The following is a 22,775-nucleotide window of genomic DNA, read 5'->3' on the forward strand; positions in this document are numbered from 1 at the left end:
CCAGCAGCAATGAGTCATACCAGAGATGAGATGTGCAGTAGGCCATACCATCTAGGTTTGTGTGTTTAATGATGCTTGCACAATGACAAAACCTAGCAATACACTTCTCAGAATGTACACTTGTTGCTAAGTAATACATAACTATTCTTAATATTGTAGTTTGGGGCTGGAGAGATAGCCCAGTGGTTAAGGCACTTGCCTGCAGTCTAATGACCTGGGTTCAATTCCCCAGTACCCACATAAGCTAGATGCACAGAGTGGCATATACATTTGGAGTTCATTTCAAGTGGCTACAGGCCCTGGTGTGCCCATACTCTTATTTCCCCTCTCTCTTTGTATCTATCTCTGTTTGCAAATAAATGAAATATATATATATTTCTACTAGTTATTTATTTCCAAGCACAGGTGACAGAGAATAGGTGTTCCAGGGCTTCTGTACTGCGAACAGACTGCAGATGCATGTACCACTTTGTGCATCTGGCTTTATGTGGGCACTGATGGTGCTACTGAGTGCCTTAACCATGGAGCCGTCTCCCTATCCCCCAATATATATAAATATATGTATATATGCCGGAGCCTGCTGGCTGAAAGGGTTCGAGCCTGATGGGGAGTGAGGATTAAGGAAAGACAGAAGAAAGACTGAAAGCATGGACCCCAGTCCAGGGCTGAAGCAAGGCCTCAAGCCAGGACTGAAGACACGGTTTATTTCACAGCATTCCTTTTCATATCTTTTTACAAACAGTTTTTCCATGGACAAATATTTTATGAGCTTCACCAGGTTTCTATCAAAAACCCTTCCTGTTACAGTTTTTGCACTTCAATCACTTCTCAGTACAAAACACCAGCCAAATGGCTGAATATACATAATCTTGCTTACAAGTAGGTGCTGAGGTCTTGCTGCCAAAAGGCTTCCCCACACTGAATTTACATAATCTTGCTTACATGTAGGCTGCTATAGTTTTGCTAATGTCTTGCTGCCAGAAGCCCAGAGCTATGGATACAAGTCCAGCCAAAATGGCTCCCAACATATATACATATAAAATGTATGCATATGTATATATATATTTTAAGATTAAAATCTGGCATGGTGACACATGCCTTTAATCCCACACTCAGGAGAAGAGGTAGGAGGATTGCTGAGAGTTTGAGGTCACCCTGAGATGACATAGTGAATTCCAGGTCAGCCTGAGCTAGTGTGAGACCTTACCTCAAAATAAATAAATAAATAAATAAAAAGATTGCAGTTTTGCTGGGCATGGTGGTGTATACCTTTAATTCCAGCACTCAGGAGGCCAAGGTAGGAGGATCACTGTGAGTACAAGGCCTGCCTGAGACTACATAGTGAATTCCAGATCAGCCTGGGCTAGAGTGAGACCCTAATTTGCAAAACAAAAACGACAACAAAAAATTGTAGTTTTACTATGCAAGATACAATGATCAGTAAAATGTAAGAGATAAAATAGACAAGGTCTAGGGAGGAGTTCACATCAGGAAAGGATCTTAAGAATTTTGCCTATTGACATGTCTGAAATTTAAATCATACTGTTTGTTAAGATAGGAATATATAAAATTAGTATTTACTTTTTACATTAAAAAGTTTAAGATATCACTCGGAAGGCAGAGGTAGGAGGATTGCCATGAGTTCAAGGCCACCCTGAGATGAGAGAGTTAATTCCAGGTCAGCCTGGACCAGAGTGAGACCCTACTTCGAAAAACCAAAAAAAAAAAAAAAAAGTTTAAGACATGTTAAAAAGTTAAGGAAAATAGTACTGAGCCAGGCATGGTGGTGCACACCTTTAATCCCTGCACTCAGGAGACAGGTAGATGGGTCACCGGGCCACCCTGCAGCTACATAGTGAATTCCAGGTCAGCCTGGACTAGGGTAAGACCTTACCTCAAAACAACAACAACAACAAAAAAATAGTACTGAATAAATTTTTCATTTCGGACATATTGTTAGGTAAACACTTATGACAACCCTCAAATTTTTTTCTCTTGGCATTTTCCCTATATATCAATATTTCTATCTTTCATCTTATGAGGTTTATGTGGAATGAGATTTTTTCCATTCCATTCTTGTTATTTCCTGTCCCCACAATAGAGTTATATCATAAATTTTCTTCAATTTGTCTCTTTCCATGCAATTAGGACCTTGTAGATACTTTTAATTTGAACCAAATAACACATTAATTTTTATCTACTACAAGTTTTATTTTTCTGAGAGTAAACTGCTGTGTTTCTTCATTTGTTTGGAGTCATTTATCACCCCAAGCCCTTCTGGCTTTAAAAGTTTGTGTTGAATAATCTGCTGTAATCCTGGTGGGCTTACTTTTGTAGGTAACTTGATTTTTCTCTCTAACTGCTTTCAATATTTTTTCTTTGGTGTGTGTGTTTGGAAGTTTGATTATAATATGGCGAGGAGAAGTTCTTTCCAGGTTTTGTCTGGCTGGGGTTCTAAAGGCTTCCTGTATCTGTATTGGCACCTCTTTCCCAATTTGGGGGAAATTTTCTTCTATGATTTTGTTGAAGACACCTACTATGCCTTTGGATTGGAATTCTTCTCCTTCTACTATGCCCTGAATTCTAATATTTGATCTTTTCATAGTGTCCCGAATATCTTGAAATTCCCACTCATACTTTTCTATAAGTTTGTCTTTCTCTTTGTTGGCCTGTAGTAGATCTGCCACCTGGTCTTCTAGCTTAGATATTCTGTCCTCTCCTTCATCCATTCTACTGATGAGATTTTCTACAGAGTTTTTTATTTCATTAACTGTGTTCTTCATTGCTAGTAATTCTGACTGGTTTTTCTTTATTATTTCTATTTCCTTATTTATGTCTTGTATTGCCTTCTTTATTTCATGAAATTGGTGTCCCGCATCTTCTTTGATTCCTTTGATTTCCTCTTTAAGTTCCTCTTTGACTCCTTTGATTTGTTCTCTGACTTCCCTGAACATATTTACAATCATTCTTTTGAAATCTTTTTCAGGCATTTCCTCTAACTTGTTCTCACTGGAGGTCATTTCTGATGCATTAATATTTTTAGGTGGATTTATATCATCTTGCTTTTTAGTGTTTCTTGTGTTATAATGTATATATTTTTGCATCTTGGATTAAGTTAATGCTTGGATTTTCTAGCTAGCTGGGTATTCTTAGCTGTATCAATTGATTTGATGTTATATATTTTCAGGGTAGGAGCTTAAGGTGTTAGATGTGGCTCTTAAGACTCTGAGAGTATCTACAAAGGTGCTCCTAGGGGTTGAGTTTCCCTGCTATGGGAGTATTCAAGTAGGCTGAGTGGAATAAAATACCGGTAGATTCTAAAAGTTAACTAAACACTGTACCCATTCAGTCAAAAACAGCCCCAAGTATGTATGCCAGAGTAGTTATTATAACAACCAGATCCTCTATCAACACAGAGGTTAAGATTTCTGGTCTGTTGAGGGATCCCAGTCAGCTTGTGACCAAGTGAGACCCTTCCCTGGTGCAAACCCAGTTACCTTGGATGATGTTGGTCTCAGTCAAGTTGCTGCCTAGGTCGTCAGGCTGCTGTTCTGATTTCTGGAGCTGGCCACTGGCTTTTCCTGCAGGGCAAACCAAGCCTGGCAAGTGTGGCCCTGCAGATCAGCACCCCCACTGCTGGAACTGCTGCTGCTTCTGGGTCTGCTGTTGTTGCTGCTCCTGGGTCTCCCGCTGCTGTGGCCACTGGTACCGGTTCCGGAGCTTCCGATGTTGCTGCCGAACTCTGCTCCTGCTTGGGTCCTGCTGTCAGCTCAAGTTGGCGTGGCTGGTCCCGGGATGCTGCTCTGTTCGCTGGAGCTGGGTTCAAGCGGTGGGGGAGGGGAGGGAGCCGCGGCTGCTCCGGTTCTCGCTGCTCCACGTGTTCTTCTACCTCGCGGTCTGCTCCTCCGCTGCTCGCTGCCGCTCTCCCTTCACGTTTCCCCAGTTGCGGAGAGCGCGGTGTGAGGGGAAGCTCCCCCACCTGGCTTTTCCTGCGGCTGGAGCCGAGTCTGGCAGCTTTCTGGTGCGCCCCGCCGCCGCAGCGGTTGGCGGAGCTGCTGGAGCCGCTTTTGCCGGCCTGTGTGGGCTGTGGATGCTCTGGATCTCTCCTACTTCTCTGCTGCCACTTCAGTTTCCTATACACCTCACTTTTTAGTAAAAGTGTGTATTTTGCTGAGGTTTTTTGGTCTTTTTTCCCCCCAGGCTGCTTTGGCGTGGTACCTACGCCGCCATCTTAACCGGAAGTCTCTGGAGTCATTTATGTGGGTATAATTTTTTCCAAATCCTCTTTACTACCTTTAAATACTATTTTTGTTTTAAAAATGTATATATTTGCAAGGATAGAGAATGAATATGGGTGCCCCAGAGCCTCTTGCAGCTGCAATAGAACTTCAGATGTATGTGCCACTTTGTACAGCTGGCTTTACATGGTTACTGGGGAATTGAACCTAGACTGGCAGGCTTTGAAAGCACTTTAACCACTGAGCAAACTTTCCAGTGCTGCAAATGCTGTTTCCCACATCCAACCATATTAAGTCCTTATTTTTCCTTGCAGATATTCCTCATAGTTATTCTTTCCCTAGATTATTTTCTAGGTCTGCTGCCAGATGTTCTGAGACTGGCCTTTTACAATTATATATTTATTCAATTATATATTTTTCACCATTCTCATGTCATGTTTCTTGTTTCTAAATAAAATAACTTTGCTTTTTTTGCTAGTTTTGATGGAAAATAGGTAATTTCCTAAGAAGAGTTACAAGAGATATATATTTTTTTATTTTCTTGAAAATCTAGAATTAATTTAATTTTCACAGTACCCTAGTAATTTGACTATACATAGAATTCTGAGCCAGAATTAATTTTCCTTTATAATAGCAGTAATTGTTTTATTTTCTTCTGAATTCAAATGGTACTATTAAGAAGTTCATTACCATTCTGATTCCTGGAAATGTTTAAGGTCTATTACGTGTTCCTTTTCTTTGTGCTTAGAGAAAATAGGAAAGGGTAATGAATTAATCTACTGAGGTGGGTGCTTTCTATTTCATTGGCAAAGCCCACCCTTGTCCATCCCTAGCCACAGTCCCTGTACACGAGATAAATCTTCTGCTATATAAGGTTTCAGCCCTTTCAGTTTGCTTCATCTTCCTGCTGAGCTTTCTACTACTTTCTCTCCTTCCATTTTCTGTCCTTCCATTGTGAAAACATGTTTGTAGTTTTAGGAGTCAGCGGTGTTCATGGATGTCTGCATAGACTTCTCTCAGGAGGAGTAGGAATGCCTACACTAGTCAGATGAATTGACAACACAGAAATGATGTTGGAGAATTTCAGCCACTTAAGTTTCGGTGAGGGCTAATTTTCTCAGAATCTGTCCTTTGGAATGTCTCCTTTTTAAAAAAATATATTTTATTTTTTTGGAGAGAGAGAAAGAAGTGTGTGTGGGGGGGAGAGAATGGGTGCACCAGGGCCTTCAGCCTCTGCAAACGAACTCCAGATGCATGCACCCCTTTGTGCATCTGGCTTATGTGAGTCCTGGAGAGTTGAACCGGGATCCTTTGGCTTTGCAGGCAAATGCCTTAACTGCTAAGCCAACTCTCCAGCCCGTCTCCATTTTTACTGTGAATTATTAAGGTAAGTACCAGCTTGAACATAAACAAGTGTGGTCAGAGGGATTCTTTGGGAATAATGAAAGCTGCTCTTATCTGAAAATTCCAAGGGCTTATGAAGCTCTGTGCTAGGACCCAGAACAACAGCTAGATATATATGTTCTTCATGTGGTAAGTATGCTTTTTTTAAAAAAAAAATTATTTGCAAGCAGAGAGAGATAGAAGAGAGACAGAGACAATGAGCGTGCCAGGGCCTCCAGCTACTGCAAATGGACTCCAGATGCATATGCCACTTAGTGTATCTGGCTTTACATGGGTACTGGGTAACTGAACTCAGGTTGTTAGGCTTTGTAGTCAAGCACCTCAATCACTGAGCCATCTCTCCAGCCCATGGAGGTATGTTTTATGTAATCCTTTGTTCAAAGTTAAGTGTCCATGCCCACAGCTGTGTTTCATGGAGTCCACATTCTCTCTGGTTCCATTCGTATTAGGTTTCTGGTTTTCCATGAGTGTAGAGGAGTCTAATTATCTTTATGTGGAATAAAGGAAGAGATGGAGTCTCACCACTATACACCTCTAAACTCATTCTTCATCTTTCAGTATACTTACTACTAGAAGTGCCTGATGCTTCCATACTTCATTTGTGGTGTTCATACCTTGAGTCAGTGTTGTGAAATTTACCCACTGTCATCTTAGAATGCGGATGTGAGGGTGATCTGGCTGCGACATTGTCATCTCATTGATCGCCAGGATTGATTCGGTTGATCTGGCTGGCTAGGCGGGTGTCCCCTTCCTCCCTCACCGCTCCCTGTGCGCCCCTCCCAAAGCTGTACACTCGAAGAGGATGACCTTCCCCAAATAGAGGAGGACCGGTCTTCGGTCAAGGGTGTATGAGTACTGCGCTCCCCTGCTGAAACCTGCAGACAAGCTCTCAGAAAGCTATCGGCCTTCTAGCATCTAGCTTTAGTGCCACTGCCTCTTCCCCAGTGACCTTTGTCCCAGTGGGGTTTCTTTCATGTTGCTAAACGTTTACTTTTTACTGTGGATTTATGAACAAGTGGTGTTGAATTCCTATGAACTGCAGACTATTTGATAGAAACTATGCCCCTTTCATGTTAAAAGTGTAGTTGTTCCTCATTTTTCAGAATTCATATTTGTGAATTCACCTGTTCACTAAAATTTATTCATAACTCCCAAATCCATATTCTGATAACTTTTGTGGTCATACATAGAGAGGTTAAAAAAAGAATCTCCTAATTCATTACTCTTCCAACTAACATCAGTGTTGCTCTTCTCATTTTAGCTCTCATCCTGTCATGTCACATTTACCACATTTTTGTGCTTTTCATTGTTCCTTTCAGTATTTATAATGACTGTTAAGGGCTTGGGGGGCAACTCAATGGTGGAGTACCTACTTAGTATGTAGAAGGCCCTAGTTCAACCCCAAGCACCACAAAAACTGACAAATAAAAAGGCTCCAAGCATAAAGCTAAAGTGCTATAGTATTCCTGAGCGTAAGGCTGTGGTATGCCTTATGAAGAAATATGTATGGTGCAGATTTGGTGCATGCTTGACTTACAGTGTAAGCATTCATCAACAGTATTAAGATATCTTTCCTGGTGTGTATGCCTGTGTGCGTTTTGTGTGAGTGCAGGTATGTGCAAACCATAGTGCATGTGGAGGTCACAGGACAACTTGTGTGTCAGTCCTCACCTTCCACCCTGCTTTAGGCAAGGTCTTTCTCTCTCTTTGCTGTTTTCCAGGTTATCTGGCCTACAAGCTTCTGGAGTATTCTTCTGTCTCTGGTTTCATCTTACCGTAGGTGTGCTGGGATCAGACACTTGCACTACAGTATCCACCTTTACATGGGCTGTAGGGATCTGTACTCAGGTACTCAAGCTTTTTGTAGCAAGTGATTTATACACTGAGCCATCTTATTGCCAGATGACAATAGAAATGCATGTAAAACAAGATTATATATGTTCACTTACACCGTCAGACAGTATATTTGGTAATCATATTTGTTTGTCCAATTCCAGGCTGTTAAGCTATTGCTTAGCTTTGCATTTCTAAACAGCTCTTTTTAAGAGATATATTTTATTTATTGGGGGGGGTTATAGAAAGAGGCAGATAGAGAGGGAGAAAATAGGCATGCCAGGGCCTCTAGCCACTGCAAATGAATGCCAGATGCATGCGCTACCTTGTGACTTGTGTGGGTACTGGGGAATCGAATCTGAGTCCTTAGACTTTACAGACAAGTGCTTTAACCACTAAGCCATCTCTCTAGCCCTAAACAGCTATGTTTTTTAGTAAAGGTTTTAGCTGGCTTATCAAAAGACATTAAAAACATTGTTTTATTATTTGGTCAAGGGACCAGTGATAACTACTGCAGCCATTTACAATTACTACAGTTACTACAAACCATGTGGAGAAAACATAACTGATATAATACATTATAGTTCTTAAAATAGTTGCTATAGCATTCTTACCTACACAGTGAATACATCAAGAGACAATGGTGGTATTTATAGTGGAAATGTTTGGTGAAGGGCATCCTATATAACATACAGGTTTGATATTCACAATTGATGTTACATTCACATTTGCAATTCCAAAATACAAACACTCTTCTATAGCTCATTAAGGAATGTACTACAGTATACTTCTAGGTCTCTTTACATTTATATTTTATATTCTGTTGTTATTCTTAGTGAATTTTAAACTGTTCATGACAGTAGCCATGTTTATATTTTGGGAAGTATTTTCAATATTAGCTATGAAAGTTTGTATTGCAATGGGAGCATAACTTTCCTTCTAATAATCCCTTCCCCCTGCTGGGTGCTAGGGAGACAGCTCAGTGAGTAAAGTGCTTGTGCTTGCCTTGCAAACATGTGGACCTGAGTTCAATCCTCAGCACCCACATAAAAAAGCCACATAGGATGGTGCTCACTTGGTAATCCCAGCCTTGCAGAGGCACACACAGGAAGATCCTTGGGGCTTACTGGGCAGCCAGTCTAGACACTTGGTAATCTCCAGGATAATGAGAGACTTTGTCTCAAAAAAAAAAAAAAGAAAAAAGTCTTGGGTTGTCTTCTGGCTTCCACACATATGCACACATTTGTCTGCATGTACCTGCACACACAAACATACATACCAGCACACACAACTCTGTCTGAATTACCTTGATGAGAGTGGTTATTGTGCTCAAGGCATCCCCACCATGATCAAGTTTTCATTTCTGTAGGCCTTCCTAGCATGGATCTTCTGATGCCTGCTGAGGTTTGGCTTCTGCTGGAAAGCTTTGCCACATTCACTGCACCCATAAGGCTTCTCTCCTGTGTGAATCCTCCAGTGTTTATTGAGGCATGACTTCTGACTGAAGCACTTTCCACATTCTCTACAACTGTAGGGTCTTTCTCCTGTGTGCATCTTCCGATGTACACTGAGGTATGACTTCTCGCCAAATGACTTCCCACATTCATTGCATACAAAAGGTCTCTCTCCTGTGTGTGTTCTCTGATGTTCTGTGCGGTGTGACTTCTGAGTGAAGGCTTTCCCACAAAAAAAACATTCAAAGGGTCTTACCCCAGTGTGAATTCTCTGATGTTTAATCAGGGTTGATTTATATGAAAAGGCTTTCCCACACTCAGAGCACCCATAAGGTTTCTCCCCTGTGTGACTTCTCTGGTGCCTAATGAATTCAGACTTGTAACAGAAGCCTTTTCCACACTCACTGCAGACATGGGGTTTCTCTATAGGTAGGATCTTCTTCCGTTTGTACACAAGAGAACTGGCTACCACTGTTTTATACCTGAATGCTGAATTACGGCCAAAAGCTTTCTCACAATGACTACAGCCCCGGAACTTTTCTCCATTAGATCTTCTATCACAGTCTGTATGCAGTAACCATTTCCCATATCCATAACACTCATCATGCTTTATGGCATAGCTTCTCTTAAAATCCATCAAGTCTAAGTTATGGTTTAAACTCTTTGGGAAAGAATCCCAGTTATTGGGGCTCTGAATTGAAGGAAGAACATCAGTACTCAAAAATAGCATCTTTCCAAACTTATTACATTCATGGTTATTTTCCTTGTGTAAAGTTTCCTTGCTGAAGAATGCACCTTGCTCCAAGAGCATGTCTTGTTGTCCTTCCTTCTGGACATTAACTTGCCATCTGTCTTCTGGAGAAAGAACAAGGAATGATCTCTTAAGAATCTTTAGGGCTGGAGGGATGGCTTAGCAGTTAAGGCATTTGCCTGCAAAGCCAAAGGACCCTGGTTCGATTCCCCAGGACCTACGTAAGCCAGATGTACAAGGGGTGTGTGCATGTAGAGTTCATGTGTAGTAGTGGCTAGAGACCCTGGCATGCCAATTCTCTCTGTCTTTCTCTCTGTCTGTCTGTCTCTCTCTCTCTCTCTGGCTCTCTCAAATAAAGAAAACTTTAAAAAATTTTTAAAAAGAATCTTTACATTCATATGACCTGGAGCTAAACTACTTAAGAAATTTCCTCATGATCTCAGTTCAGAAAATGAACCATAATCAGAAGCATGTTCAGGGAAGAGGGTTCTAGGAGTGAGAAGATTTGGCACAAATGAAATGAATATGATCACAGAATTTATGGAGAGAAATAATTTCAAAGAAGATGGGATGACACTGTAGAATAGGAGTCAGCAAGTCTGTTCTTAAGAGCTGAAGACAAGACTCTCCTTCTCTGCTTGCAAGTAAATAAAATATATTTTTGCAAATCTTCATTCACAAAATGGCTGGTTATCCTGTAGCCTATGGTTTGCTTAGTCCTGTTAGAGGCCAAATGTTCACAGCCTTGGTATTCCTTGGTATTCAATGTGAAAGATCTTCAAGGGGCCCTTAGCCTTATCTGGGAGATTTTTAGATATGCTGAATCTCAGGCCTCACTCAAAACCTACTGAATTAAAATTTGTGTTTTGGGAAGGTATGTTTGTGTTTCTTAACACATTAGTTTGATAAGCAGTGATTTACCAGTTATATGAAAGTTTGTTCTTCTGGGATAATTATAAATAGCAAAGTTCTCTAAGATGAACCAGACAAAAGAACCAAAAAAGCTAATGAGGACTTAGAACATGCTTTCTTAACTTGGTGGATGAAAATCTCATGGGTTATGAACTTGGACAGGAAAAAATTACATTATTCTTCTTCACTAAGCATACCCTATGATTATGAACATTAAAAAAAAACAGTAGTATTAACAGTTCCTGTGACCATTAGTAGTTTTTGAATATGGTATTTTCAGACTGGTCATAGAGCACTGGCCTAGCATTACTAAAGCCATTCAATCCCAGTGCCAAGGAGAGGTCATCTCACATTATAGCTGTTGAGGGTTTCTCATAATGTATTTATAGTCACCTGTTTTGATTGGCACTTATTTTATTTATTTATTTTCTTTGTGGCGCTTGGGGACCCAAAATCTTGAATGCTAAGCAAGCATTCTACCACTGGGCTATATCCCTAGCCCTTGGTTGTTTGAGACAGGGTCTGGCTCTGTAACTCAGGCTGGCTTTACACTCATGACCCTCTTGCCTCAGCCTTAGCCTATGGATTGTTGGGATTACTAGTGTGTGCCATCATGTTTAGCCTTTTATTTTGATAATTATTGTATTTTAGTAGTGTGTTTCTGTCATAATATGTTTATTACTTTTTTTCTTTTTCTTTTTGGTTTTTTGAGATAGAGTCTCACTCTAGCTCAGGCTGACCCGAAATTCACTATGTAGTCTCAGGGTGACCTTGAACTTATGGCAATCCTCCTACCTCTGCCTCCCTAGTGTTGGGATTAAAGGCGTGTGCCACCACACCTGCCTTATTTCTTAATGTGTCAAAAATGCCTAAGTAGTCTATGGCACAAAAACAAAGAACCTTTGATTTTAAGACAGTGAGACATGAGATGATCGTGGTCCAATTTTCAGAGATGTGAGTGGAGAGGGAAAGACAGGGTGAAGATTTAATGCCATTTCTTTTTTTTCTCAATTTTTATTAACATTTTCCATGATAATAAAAAATATCCCATGGTAATACCCTCCCTCTCCCCCCAATGCCATTTCTTAATAAAGCCAGCACATGTGGAAAGAACAGTCAGAGAGGCAGATGATTCAAAATGATGATGTGGTAGCAAAGCTCAGGAATAAAGAGCAAAGTGGTTGTGTGTGCATGTATCTCTGTGGGTACACATGTGTGTGTGCATAAGGGGAATGAGTGACCTTTCTTGTTTGCATACAGAGAACAGGATATGCAGTTCTATTGTGCAGTTACTCTGAGTGTTCACAAGCCCAGCTCAGCTATCTACTTCACTACCTGGGCATGCCTAGTTACCTCCCCATCCTCCTTTGTGGTCCCATATTCTCCTGTTATGGGACTGGCTTAGCAAACATTACAATGTGAGCTAAGGAAGTGACGAGCAGTGAGATGGACATGCCAAGGATGCCTGAAGTATTTCACCTACAAAGCTGTAGGATACCGAATAAGAAGGGAATAGCAGGAATGGGAGAATCACAGATACTTATTTGTGAGAACACCAGGATGTGAAAGGGCTGATGTATTAATGACCTCAAGATGTTGACATTCTGCAAAGGAGAAGTGGACCAAGCACACAAGTGCAAAGCTGGAATTTAAGGCAGGGGCAGGAGGGATGTCCAACTATGGGGAATGAGATGCATGCAGGTTGAAGAGCTCAGAAAATGTCCCAGCTTTCAAGAGCAAAACCCTGCCACCAACCTCCCCACACCACCCCTTCTGCTAAATATCTCACACTTACCCTGACAGAGGCAGCCTGGGTATGTTGCCTCACAAACCCATGGTGCTTCTTCCCGCTCCAGCCTGAGGATCACATCTGGTTTGGTTCCTTTATAACCTGTTCCAGGGAAATGACAGAGGCCTTGAAACAATTTCCTTGCTTTTCAGAGCCTGTCAGCTGCTGTAACGTCTGCCAGTACACTGGGCACTTACCTTGTCTGGAGCCACATATGACAACTACATCTCAGGGCAAACCCACTACAGCAGCACACTGAATGGGTCTAGGATGGGCTTATCAGCCAGACTGCTGGACTCAAACCCTGACTCCACCATATGACGGGGGCTCTGAGCAAGTTACTTCACTTCTCTGTGCCTCAGATTCCATATCTGTAAAGTGGTGATACTACTTCATGAACTTTTTAAAGTTTATTTCCAAGCCATATGTGGTGCTGCCTGCTTATAATCCCAGCACTTGAAATGCAGAGAGAGGAAAACTGCCACAAGTTTGAGGACAGGGTACACAGCAAGGGTTACATGGCAAGTTCCAAGTAGCAAGGGCTATATAACAAGACCCTGTCTCAAAAAAAAAAAAGCCAAAACAATTTAATTTACAATAAAATATAAAATAAAAAAGCTTATTTCCAGTCACTTATGGCTTTCTCTGTAGATTTTTTTAGTCAGGATCTCATGTAGCTCAGGCTGGCCTGGAACTCAGTATGTAGATGAGGATGACATGATCCTCCTGCCTCTACCTCCTAAGTGCTATGATTATGGGCATGTTCCACTACACCCAGTTTTTTATGTGGTGCTGGGGACTGAGCTCAGGACTTTGTGCATACTGAGCAAGTACCAGCTAAGCTCCATCTCCAGCTGCCATTTATTGCTTTTAGGTTTTAGACTATAGTGTGATGAATATAGGTAACATTTTCAAAATCTGCCATTCTAAGCTGGGCATGGTGGTGCACACCTTTAATCCTAGCATTTGGATAGCAGAGGTAGGAGGATCACCATTAGTTTGAGGTTACGCTGAGACTAACTTCAGGTCAGCCTGGACTATAGCGAGACCGTACCTTGAAAAACCAAAAGCCAAAACAAAGCAAAATATGCACCATTTGAGCTTTCAACTATCCCTACATTGTATAGATGGGGGGAAAAATGCTGTGGAAAAGCTTAAGTATATACTTCTTTTTTTAAAAAAAAAAAATCATTTATTTGCAAGCAGTGATAGGTAGAAGAGATACAGAAGGAATGATGTACCAGGGCCTCCAGCCACTGCAAATTCCAGACACATGTGCCCCTTTATGCATCTGGCTTCGTGTGGGTACTGGGGAATCAAATATGGGTTGTTAGGCTTTGCAGGCAGGCACTTTAACCACTGAACCAACTCTCTCCAGCCCCTTTCTTTTGTTGAGACAGAGTCCATATAGTTCAGGCTGGCCTCAAATTCAGTCTTCCTTCCTCAACTTCCCCAGTGCTGGGATGACAGGCGTGTACCACCACACTCAATTTGCTACATAATTATTAGATAAATCAGAAACCCGGGAGGCTGTAGCTGCTTCTGTTGTGGAAATCATCAGTTTGAATGGGAAAGCAAAGCTGTTCTTACCCACTGAGACCAGGTTGCTGTAGGTTTCCAGCATCACATCCCGGTACAAGGCCTGCTGAGCAGGGTTTAGCCGAAGCCACTCTTCCTGGGTGAAGCCCACAACCAAATCCTTGAATGATACAGATCTCTGCTACGGCCAAAACATGGGAAAAAATGGTGAGGGTAGATGACACTGATTTTGATAATGTTCACAAGTCAGAGCTTATTGTGACCACCTTCTTTCTAGAATACCCTTATGTTCCTGATGTACCGTGACCACTTACATCTGGAATGCCCTTACGTTCCTGACTTCTCATCTAGAATGCTCTTACATTCCTGACTTTGTGCCATATGTGGCAGGGCAAGTGAAAACCATCGTGGAAACCAACAACCATTTTCAGTTCTACTCCATATCAACAGCCCACTGTGTGGCTGGCCTACTCCTGGTGAGTGGAAACACTATCATGGATGATCTTGGCTTCAAGTTGCTCACTATTTGACCACCGTGCAACATGGAAAGCCATAAGTGTGGAAGTGTCACAAGAACTGTGATGGCAAGACATCTAGGCTATGGGGTACCAAGAAGCAAATGGTCCATTTGACCTTGCAGGGTCCGGTTAGGCATCAGAGCTCAAGGATATGGGGAGATCAGTCTTCTCCACAGGCACTGGAAAACCACACTCCTTGCAGGGGAGTGGCATCAGCAAAGACATGGATGCAAAACAGTGATTTTTCAGGGTGGTACATTTTCCAGTTACAGAAGGAAGAATGCAGAGCCCTGTGAGTGATGAAGTGAGGAAGCAACAGAGATGATGAGATGGTGAAGGGAGAAGAATGTGTAAAATGTACATTTGAAAAAAAAAGAAGGGAGCTCTAACTCTGGAGCTAAACCCCCCCAAAAGTAAAAACTAAAAATAAAAAGTACATTTGAGAAGGCTGGAAGTGAGTTTCTTTACTTTTAATTTTGAAGGGAAAAAAAGATTATTTAGTATACTGCAAAAGAGAATAGTGGGCTTGGCAGTAACCAAACAACCACTTGCCCTGGGTGAGTTTCTTGTAGCCTGGGTGACATGGTATGATGTCATTCTAAGAAGACTGTGGAAGTGAAGGACACATATTGTGTCCCTGGAATAACCACTAAAATCATGGTGCAAACAAGTATACCTGAAACAAGTAAAATTGGGTCCTAAGAAATACTCAACACACACTGTGCACACACTAAGAAAAAAAAGACTGAAGACAAAGCAGACACTAAAATAATAGATACAGACCATACCATACAGATTCCCAGGAGCCATCCACCCTACCATCCAGCAGGGCTGCAAGGGGGCCTGCCATTCTGCATTCTGGACCAGCTACAAGGAGATGCCCATGTCCCGGGACCCCTCTGTTTGCAGAAGTACTGCTCCACCCCAGCCCTAAGAAGGCAGCTCAGGAAGATTGTAAAAAAGAAGCTTCCTGAAGGCTAACATATCCTAGAGATAGCAGGATGTTGTTCCCTTATGGACAACACCATGTGTTAACTGTAGTAGCTTTTTTTTCCCCCTCTTTTCCAGTTAGGTCTCACTCTAGCCCAGGCTGACCAAGATCTCACTCTGTAGTCGCAGGCTGGCTTTGAACTCATAGCAATCCTGCCTCTGCCTACCAAGGACTGGGAATAAAGGATTGCACCACCATACCTGGCTATGTAGTTGCCCTTTTGTTGAGCAGAACCAGTAAGTGGTTCTTGCTGTACTTTCTGCTCTTCACATCTGTATTCCAACAAAGACTGTTACTTGCACCATTATTTGTAATATTGTTGCAGTCAGGTTTGCATTGCTGGCAGAAATCACCCGACCTAGAGCAGCTTGTGGGAAAAAGGGTTTATTTTGGCTTACAGACTCGAGGGGAAGCTCCATGATGGCAGCGGAAAATGATGGCATGAGCAGAGGGTGAACATCACCTCCTGGCCAACATGAGATGGACAATAACAGCAGGAGAGTGTGCCAAGCACTGGAAAGAGGAAACTGGCCATAATACCCATGAGCCCACCTCCAACAATATACTGCCTCCTGGAGGTGTTAATTCCCAAATCTACATCAGCTGGGAATCCAGCATTCACAACACCTAAGCTTTTGGGGTACACCTGAATCAAACCACCACAAATAACAAGTTTGAAAAGTAACTGAGTGTCTGAGAAAATGGTCAAATCAGTCATATTCCATGTATACAATGGAACACTATATGCTGTTTTAAAAAAAATGGTGTGGTGGCTAGAAAGTTGGCTTAGCAGTTAAAGTGCTTTCCTGCAAAGCCCAAGGATCCAAGTTTGACTCTCCAGAACCCACATAAGCCAGAAACACAAGGTGACACAAGTGCAAGGTCACACATGCGCACAGGTGATGAACACGTCTGAAGTCCAACTGCAGTAGCTGGATGCTCTGGTGCGCCAGTTCTCTCTCATTAAAAACTTTTTAGGGCTTGAGGGATGGCTTAGTGGTTAAAGCATTGGTCTGCAAAGCCAAAGGATCCAGGTTCAATTCCCCAGGACCCATGTAAGCTAGATACACCAGGTGTCTCATGCATCTGGAGTTCATTTGCAGTAACTGGGGGCCCTGGCATGCCCATTCTGTCTATTTCTCTCAAGTAAATAAAACTTTAAAAACATTTTTTAAATTTATTTATTTATTTATTTGAGAGTGACAGACACAGAGAGAAAGACAGATAGAGGGAGAGAGAGAGAATGGGCGCGCCAGGGCTTCCAGCCTCTGCAAACGAACTCCAGACGCGTGCGCCCCCTTGTGCATCTGGCTAACGTGGGACCTGGGGAACCGAGCCTCGAACCGGGGTCCTTAGGCTTCACAGGCAAGCACTTAACCGCCAAGCCATCTCTCCAGCCCGTAAATAAAACTTTAAAAAAATTTTAAAAACGGTTTGTAAGCCAGGTGTGGTGGTGCATGCTTTTAATTCTAGCACTCAGGAGATGGAGGTAGAATGACTGCTGTGAGTTTAAGGCCAGCCTGAGACTATATACTATATGGTGAATTCCAGGTCAGCATGGGCTAGAACCAGACTGTACTTCAAAAAAAAAAAAAAAAAAAAAAAAAAAGTGTGGTAAGGTAGGACGATTGCTGTGAGTATGAGGCCAGCTTGAGACTTCATAGTGAATGCCAGGTCAGTCTGACTGTAGCGGAGGCTAGGGAGATAGCAGTGGTTAAAGGCACTTATTTGTAAAGCTTGCCAGCACAGGTCAAATTCCCCAGTACCCACATAAAGCCAGATGCAAAAAGTGGTGCATATGCCACATATACCTTTCAGGCAAGAGACCCTAACAGGCCTATAAACGCAATACACATGCAAAAAAGAAAGGAACCCTGTAATTCTGAACATGAATATGTTAGGCGAAGCAGTATATGTAAGTATCTTTTTTTTTAATTAATTAATTTATTTATTTGAGAGCGACAGACACAGAGAGAAAGACAGATAGAGGGAGAGAGAGAGTGGGCGCGCCAGGGCTTCTAGCCTCTGCAAACGAACTCCAGACGCGTGCGCCCCCTTGTGCATCTGGCTAACGTGGGACCTGGGGAACCGAGCCTCGAGCCGGGGTCCTTAGGCTTCACAGGCAAGCGCTTAACCGCTAAGCCATCTCTCCAGCCCATATGTAAGTATCTTGGCACTATCTCTGTATAGAAAGGAGACTACAGGATCCCACCCAGATCCTCCTGCAAGAGCTCAGCTGATGACAGGGTGTCAATGCTTAGAATGTAAAAAGTCTTTTTCTAGGACAATTTCCCCAAGAAAGGAAAACTGTGTCACTTAATGTCACACTCACCTGGCACTCAATCATTTTCTGCTGTTCTTGGAAAAAGAGCTGAGACCTGTAAGGAAGTAATGGGAAGGAAGGAGAAAGAACAGAAAGCAGAGCTGTGAGGGACCAGATCTATCTTGGGGGAACTTGCAAATTTCCTAAGTAAATCTTGTGTACAGTCTGTTTTAAATCACTGTGACAGATGAAAAAAAAAAAATACTGCCATTCAACTCAGAATGTGGGACCTTTCAGGAAGCAAGAACTGATACCAAAGAAGTTCTAAAAAATGAACACCCTTAGAACCAGTTCTACAAGTATATGTTACACCAGAGCTCCTCTGTCAGGAAACTATTATAAAGAAACCAAAGCAAAGCAAAATAATGGTGTAACACTAGCCAGATAATCTTACCCAACCAGTAGATTATTTGGTGCTATCATTAAAAGTAATTTTTGGGGTGCTAAGGAGATAGTTCAGCAGTTAAAGGTGCTTGTTTGTTAGCCTGCTGGCCCAAGTTCAAGTCCCCAGCACCCACACAGAAACAGACCCAAAGTAGCACATACATCTGTAATCCCAACATGCTGATGGCAATTGGAGGCAACGTGAGAGAATCTGGAATAGACTCTACAGTGGCACATGCGGCAGCAAACAAATGGTGGGGGTAGGCCATGTCTTAAAGAAGGAAGGAGAGGACAGACACATCAAAGTTGTCCTCAGACCTTCACACGTACCATAGCACAAACCCATATACATATACACACAAATAAAACAAAAATCATAATTTTCAGAGCTGATTCCATGGCTAATGCACTTGTCCTCAGGTCTTAGTACCCAAATTCAGATCCTCAGATCTCATGTAAAATCAAAAAGCTGGGCTGAGCTGGGCATAGTGGCTCATGCCTTTAATCCCAGCACTCGGGAGGCAGAGTTAGGAGGATCGCCATGAGTTCGAGATCACCCTGCGACTACATAGTTAATTCCAGGTCAGCCTGGGCCAGAGTGAGACTCTACCTTGAAAAATCAACAACAAAATAGTCATATGTTCCTATATAAATATCATAATCTGAACATTCTCAACCACAATTATTGTTTTTTGGTGCTGGGAATGGAACCTAGAACCTCATATATGCTAAGCACATGATTTACCACTGAGCCACACCCCTAGGCCTACAATCACAAATGTAAAACCCAAGTATATACCTGCCATCCACAAAAGGAAACTGATTCTTTTCCCTCAATGTATTTGTCAACTTGTGAGTCACAGCCAGTCTCCTGAAGCTATATTTCTTGAAACCTTTTCTTTCTGCATGTGTGTGATGCTGGAGATGAAACTCAGGCTTTCATACTTGCTATGTAAATGCTCTTACCACTGACCCACATCCCTAGCCATTGTTATGTGTTCTTTAGAAATGCCTTGGCCAACAGCCAGACGTTGTGGCACATGTCTTTAATCCCAGCACTCGGGTGGGGGAGGGGGCAGGCAGAGAGGTAGCAGGATCACTGTGAGTTCGAGGCCACCCTAATACTACGTAGTGAATTCCAGGTCAGCCTCGGATAGAGCGAGACCCTACCTCGAAAAACAAACAAACAAACAAAAATGTCTTGGAGTTTCTCAAATGTTTCCTTTTCAATATGAACTACAGAATTTTATTCCATTATAACTAGCAAAAAATTCCTTTATAGACTTTTTCATATACTATTAAAATCATGTTTCATGTGAAAAGTATTAAACATTCTAATTCAAGAACAAAGTTTCTGCATTTATACAAGACATATCTAAAAATGGTTCCATATAGGTATTCCAATTTTTTTTGTTTTTGTTTTTTCAAGGTAAGGTCTCATTCTATCCCAGGCTGACCTGGAATTCACTCTGTAGTCTCAGGCTGGCCTTGAACTCACAGTGATCCTCCTACCTCTGCCTCTTGAGTGCTGGGATTAAAGATGTGCACCACCACAACTGGCTTCCAATTTTCTTTTTATATTTATTACTATATAGTCACTTGTGTTGTTGGTTGCCAGTCTAAATGTTATATTTTAATCTATTTTCTAATCTTCAAATCCACTGAGATGCACCCTGAAGAGAAACACACTTGACCCATCACCTGTAGTTCCACCACTAGGAGAATGAGGTAAGAGCACAGTGGAGGTGATGAAGGAAAAGAGTTCTGAACTTCTTACCTTGGCTTATTATCAGCTTCTATACTTAATAAACCTTTATTTTCTAACCACGGCCAAAGTCACATCCATTGTGGTTGCTAGTCAGAAATCTGGCTCATGCTGGGATGCTGTCATAGATGTCCATGCCATTGCTTTTGCCAGAGACCTTAAAGGAGACATGAGGAAAAGGCATAACATTCCTGAAGAGTAAAAGAAGCCACATCTTCTAACATGTGTCATTTCAGAAGAATTTAGCACTTAATCCTCAGAAAGCAATTTCATAATAGGGAAGAGTTGTACAAAGAAGGGAGTTTCAAGAGTTTTGGAGTGGCCTTGGCCAAGCAGGATGGGATGGAACTGGCTGCGCAGCTGGGCAGTGTCAAGTGTGTGAAGTGTGTTTCTGTCATAAGGACTGCAGCCTCAAGTCCTCCAGTCCTCAGAATGAATTTCACAAGCCCCCTCAACACTAACGAGCCTGTAAAGCCTATTAGTCGTGCCTATACACGGTGTCCAATCTAACATCAGAAGGCTCTTGCAGTCACTGACATCTGCAAGTCTGCCCACAGAGCTCTACTGTGAATCACTGACACAAACTGTCAAGCTGCAAATTACATAGATCCTAAGTCATGAACGCACGCTGATTTCCAGTTGGTAGCCCAATGACTGACCCTCACAAACCCATCCCTCCCCACAACTGACAGCTGCTGCCATCACTGATTCCCACTGGTGATACTCAGAGTCCTCACTCGGAAGTCTCCATCAACGATGACCCAAAGCGTTTCTCCAAACACTGATCCCCGCTGGCTCTAAGTACAGAACTTCAAAGTTTCCACAGTGAAGTCCGGGAACTAAATTATTATTGTCCACAGATTTGAGCCTTCCCGGGCTTTTGATCACTGAGTCCTAGCGCTCTCCAACCCCGCGCTGGGCTCCTGACCCAAGAGGACCGCGGTGACTGACCACTACACACCCTACCTGCCAAGGGAGGCATTCCGCAGAACTCCGGTTTATAAATGCCCATGCATTCCCTCTCCGCATCCTTCACAAGCACCTGCGCCGACTCCCAAACCCCCGCCCGCGGCTTCCGCCTGGGGCCGAGAAGCGATCGCTCCTTCAATCCGTGCTAGGTACCCATGGCTGACCCAGCCAGGCCACCGTCGTCCCAGGCGAGCATCCCACACAGTCCTGGGGTCAGACCGGCCGTTTAGCCCTGGACCGCGGTGCACGCCAAGTTGCCGGCCCCACGCTGAGCTTCGCTCCCCACGGAGCCCCGCGCACATACGCACTCGCGCACCCTCGAAGACCCGGATGCCCGGGCGTGGGCGGCGCCCGCTGACGCGCCCCACTGGGGCCGCCTTGTTGGAGACTGCGCCGTACCAGGCAGTTTGGCTAGGGAGCCGCGAGGGTCTCCAGCGCCCCCTTCCGCCACAATGTGGTGGCGCCCCGACCCCAAAGCTGCGCTTTGTCTACAGCAGTCTGCTCGATGAGACTGTTCACGTACGTTGTCACCGTTTTCTTAAAAAATGCTTTGTTGGGCTGGAGAGATGGTTCGGTTGTTACGGCGCCTGCCTGCAAAGCCAAAGTACCTACGTTCGATTCCCCAGGACCCACATAAGCCAGCTGCACAAGGGGGCTCACGCGTCTAGAGTTTATTTGCAGCAACTGAAGGCCTACCCACTCTCTCTCTCTCCCTCTTTCTCTCTGCCTCTCCCTCCCTCCCTTCCTCCCTCCCTCCCTCTCTCCCTCCCTCCCTCCCTCTCCCTCTCTCTCTCTCTCTCTCAATCTCTCTCTCTCAAATAATTTTGGCTCTTGGTTTTCTGCCAGTGATAGATGGTAAGACCCTACTGGTGAAGACGCCACATGCTTGGGCTGCAAGATCACTGAGAAATCTTGATGAAGCTGAGCTGAAAACCTCCTCCATGTAGACCAGCTGACAGAAAGCTGGAAAAAGCTACACTGCATGCAGCACCATGGGAGAGAGAGAAATCACCAGTGAAGATACTCAACAATGGACACTGCAAGCCTTAAGTTGGGCCAGCCAGGCCTAATGAGCCAATGAGTTCAATAGTGGCATGTCTGTTATGGGGGAAACCAACCACTCTCTAATTGGACTGGAGGCCCACTCCATAGGAGGGAGTACATGCCTGATACTGAAAACCTATAAAGAGGAAAGTCATGAGCCTTAGGGGTGTAACATCTGCTGCTGTCTGGCTAAATGCATATATTATGCTCACCAAGCTGCTCAGTAAGCAGTTTTGTTAATGTTCATACCTATACATGATACTCTCTTTTGGTTATAGAAGCTTCTCTTTTGAGATGGCAGGGACCTTGGGATGACTCAGAAGGCACCATAGTGCTGAGGAGATGTGACAGAGGTGTGCTCCGCACTGAAACATCTCTATCACACCTTCCAAGGCTCCAGGTCCATTGCTGAAGAGGTGGCAGGAAGAATGTAAGAGCCAAAGGGAGGAAAGGACTCCTTGCAATGTGCTTTTCCAGACACAAAATGGCCTAGATATCCATGACCTTCCAGTGGCCTGACACTACCTACACAAGACCAGAATAATAAAAGGAAAAGGTGATGACATCAAAATAAAAGAGACTGAGAGGGGGAGGGGATATGATGGAGAGTGGAGTTGTGAAGGAGAAGTTGCAGGGGGGGTTATCATGGTTTATTGTTTATAATTATGGAAGTTGTCAACAATAAAAAATTTAAAAAATAATATTTTTTATTTATTTTTTATTTTTTATTTTTTAATATTTATTTATTTATTTGAGAGAGACAGACACAGAGAGAAAGACAGATAGAGGGAGAGATAGAGAATGGGCGCGCCAGGGCTTCCAGCCTCTGCAAACGAACTCCAGACGCGTGCGCCCCCTTGT

At 43.0% G+C, this 22,775-nt stretch overlaps 1 protein-coding gene across 1 annotated transcript in view; it reads right to left on the reverse strand.

Annotated features, from left to right (window-relative positions):
• Positions 1 to 7,582: 7,582 nt before the first annotated feature.
• LOC101618111 (zinc finger protein 570) overlaps positions 7,583 to 22,775 on the reverse strand; it is a 33,963-nt gene continuing 18,770 nt past the window's right edge. Inside the window, exons 6-9 of the mRNA XM_045154425.1 lie at positions 17,762 to 17,807; positions 13,972 to 14,101; positions 12,388 to 12,483; positions 7,583 to 9,784 (exon numbers count right to left, since the gene is read on the reverse strand). Coding sequence (XP_045010360.1) covers positions 8,805 to 9,784; positions 12,388 to 12,483; positions 13,972 to 14,101; positions 17,762 to 17,807 — 1,252 coding nt within the window. The 3' untranslated portion in view covers positions 7,583 to 8,804. The remainder of the gene's footprint in view (positions 9,785 to 12,387; positions 12,484 to 13,971; positions 14,102 to 17,761; positions 17,808 to 22,775) is intronic.

This window comes from Jaculus jaculus, chromosome 7, assembly GCF_020740685.1.
Source record: "Jaculus jaculus isolate mJacJac1 chromosome 7, mJacJac1.mat.Y.cur, whole genome shotgun sequence".
Lineage (NCBI taxonomy): Eukaryota > Metazoa > Chordata > Mammalia > Rodentia > Dipodidae > Jaculus > Jaculus jaculus.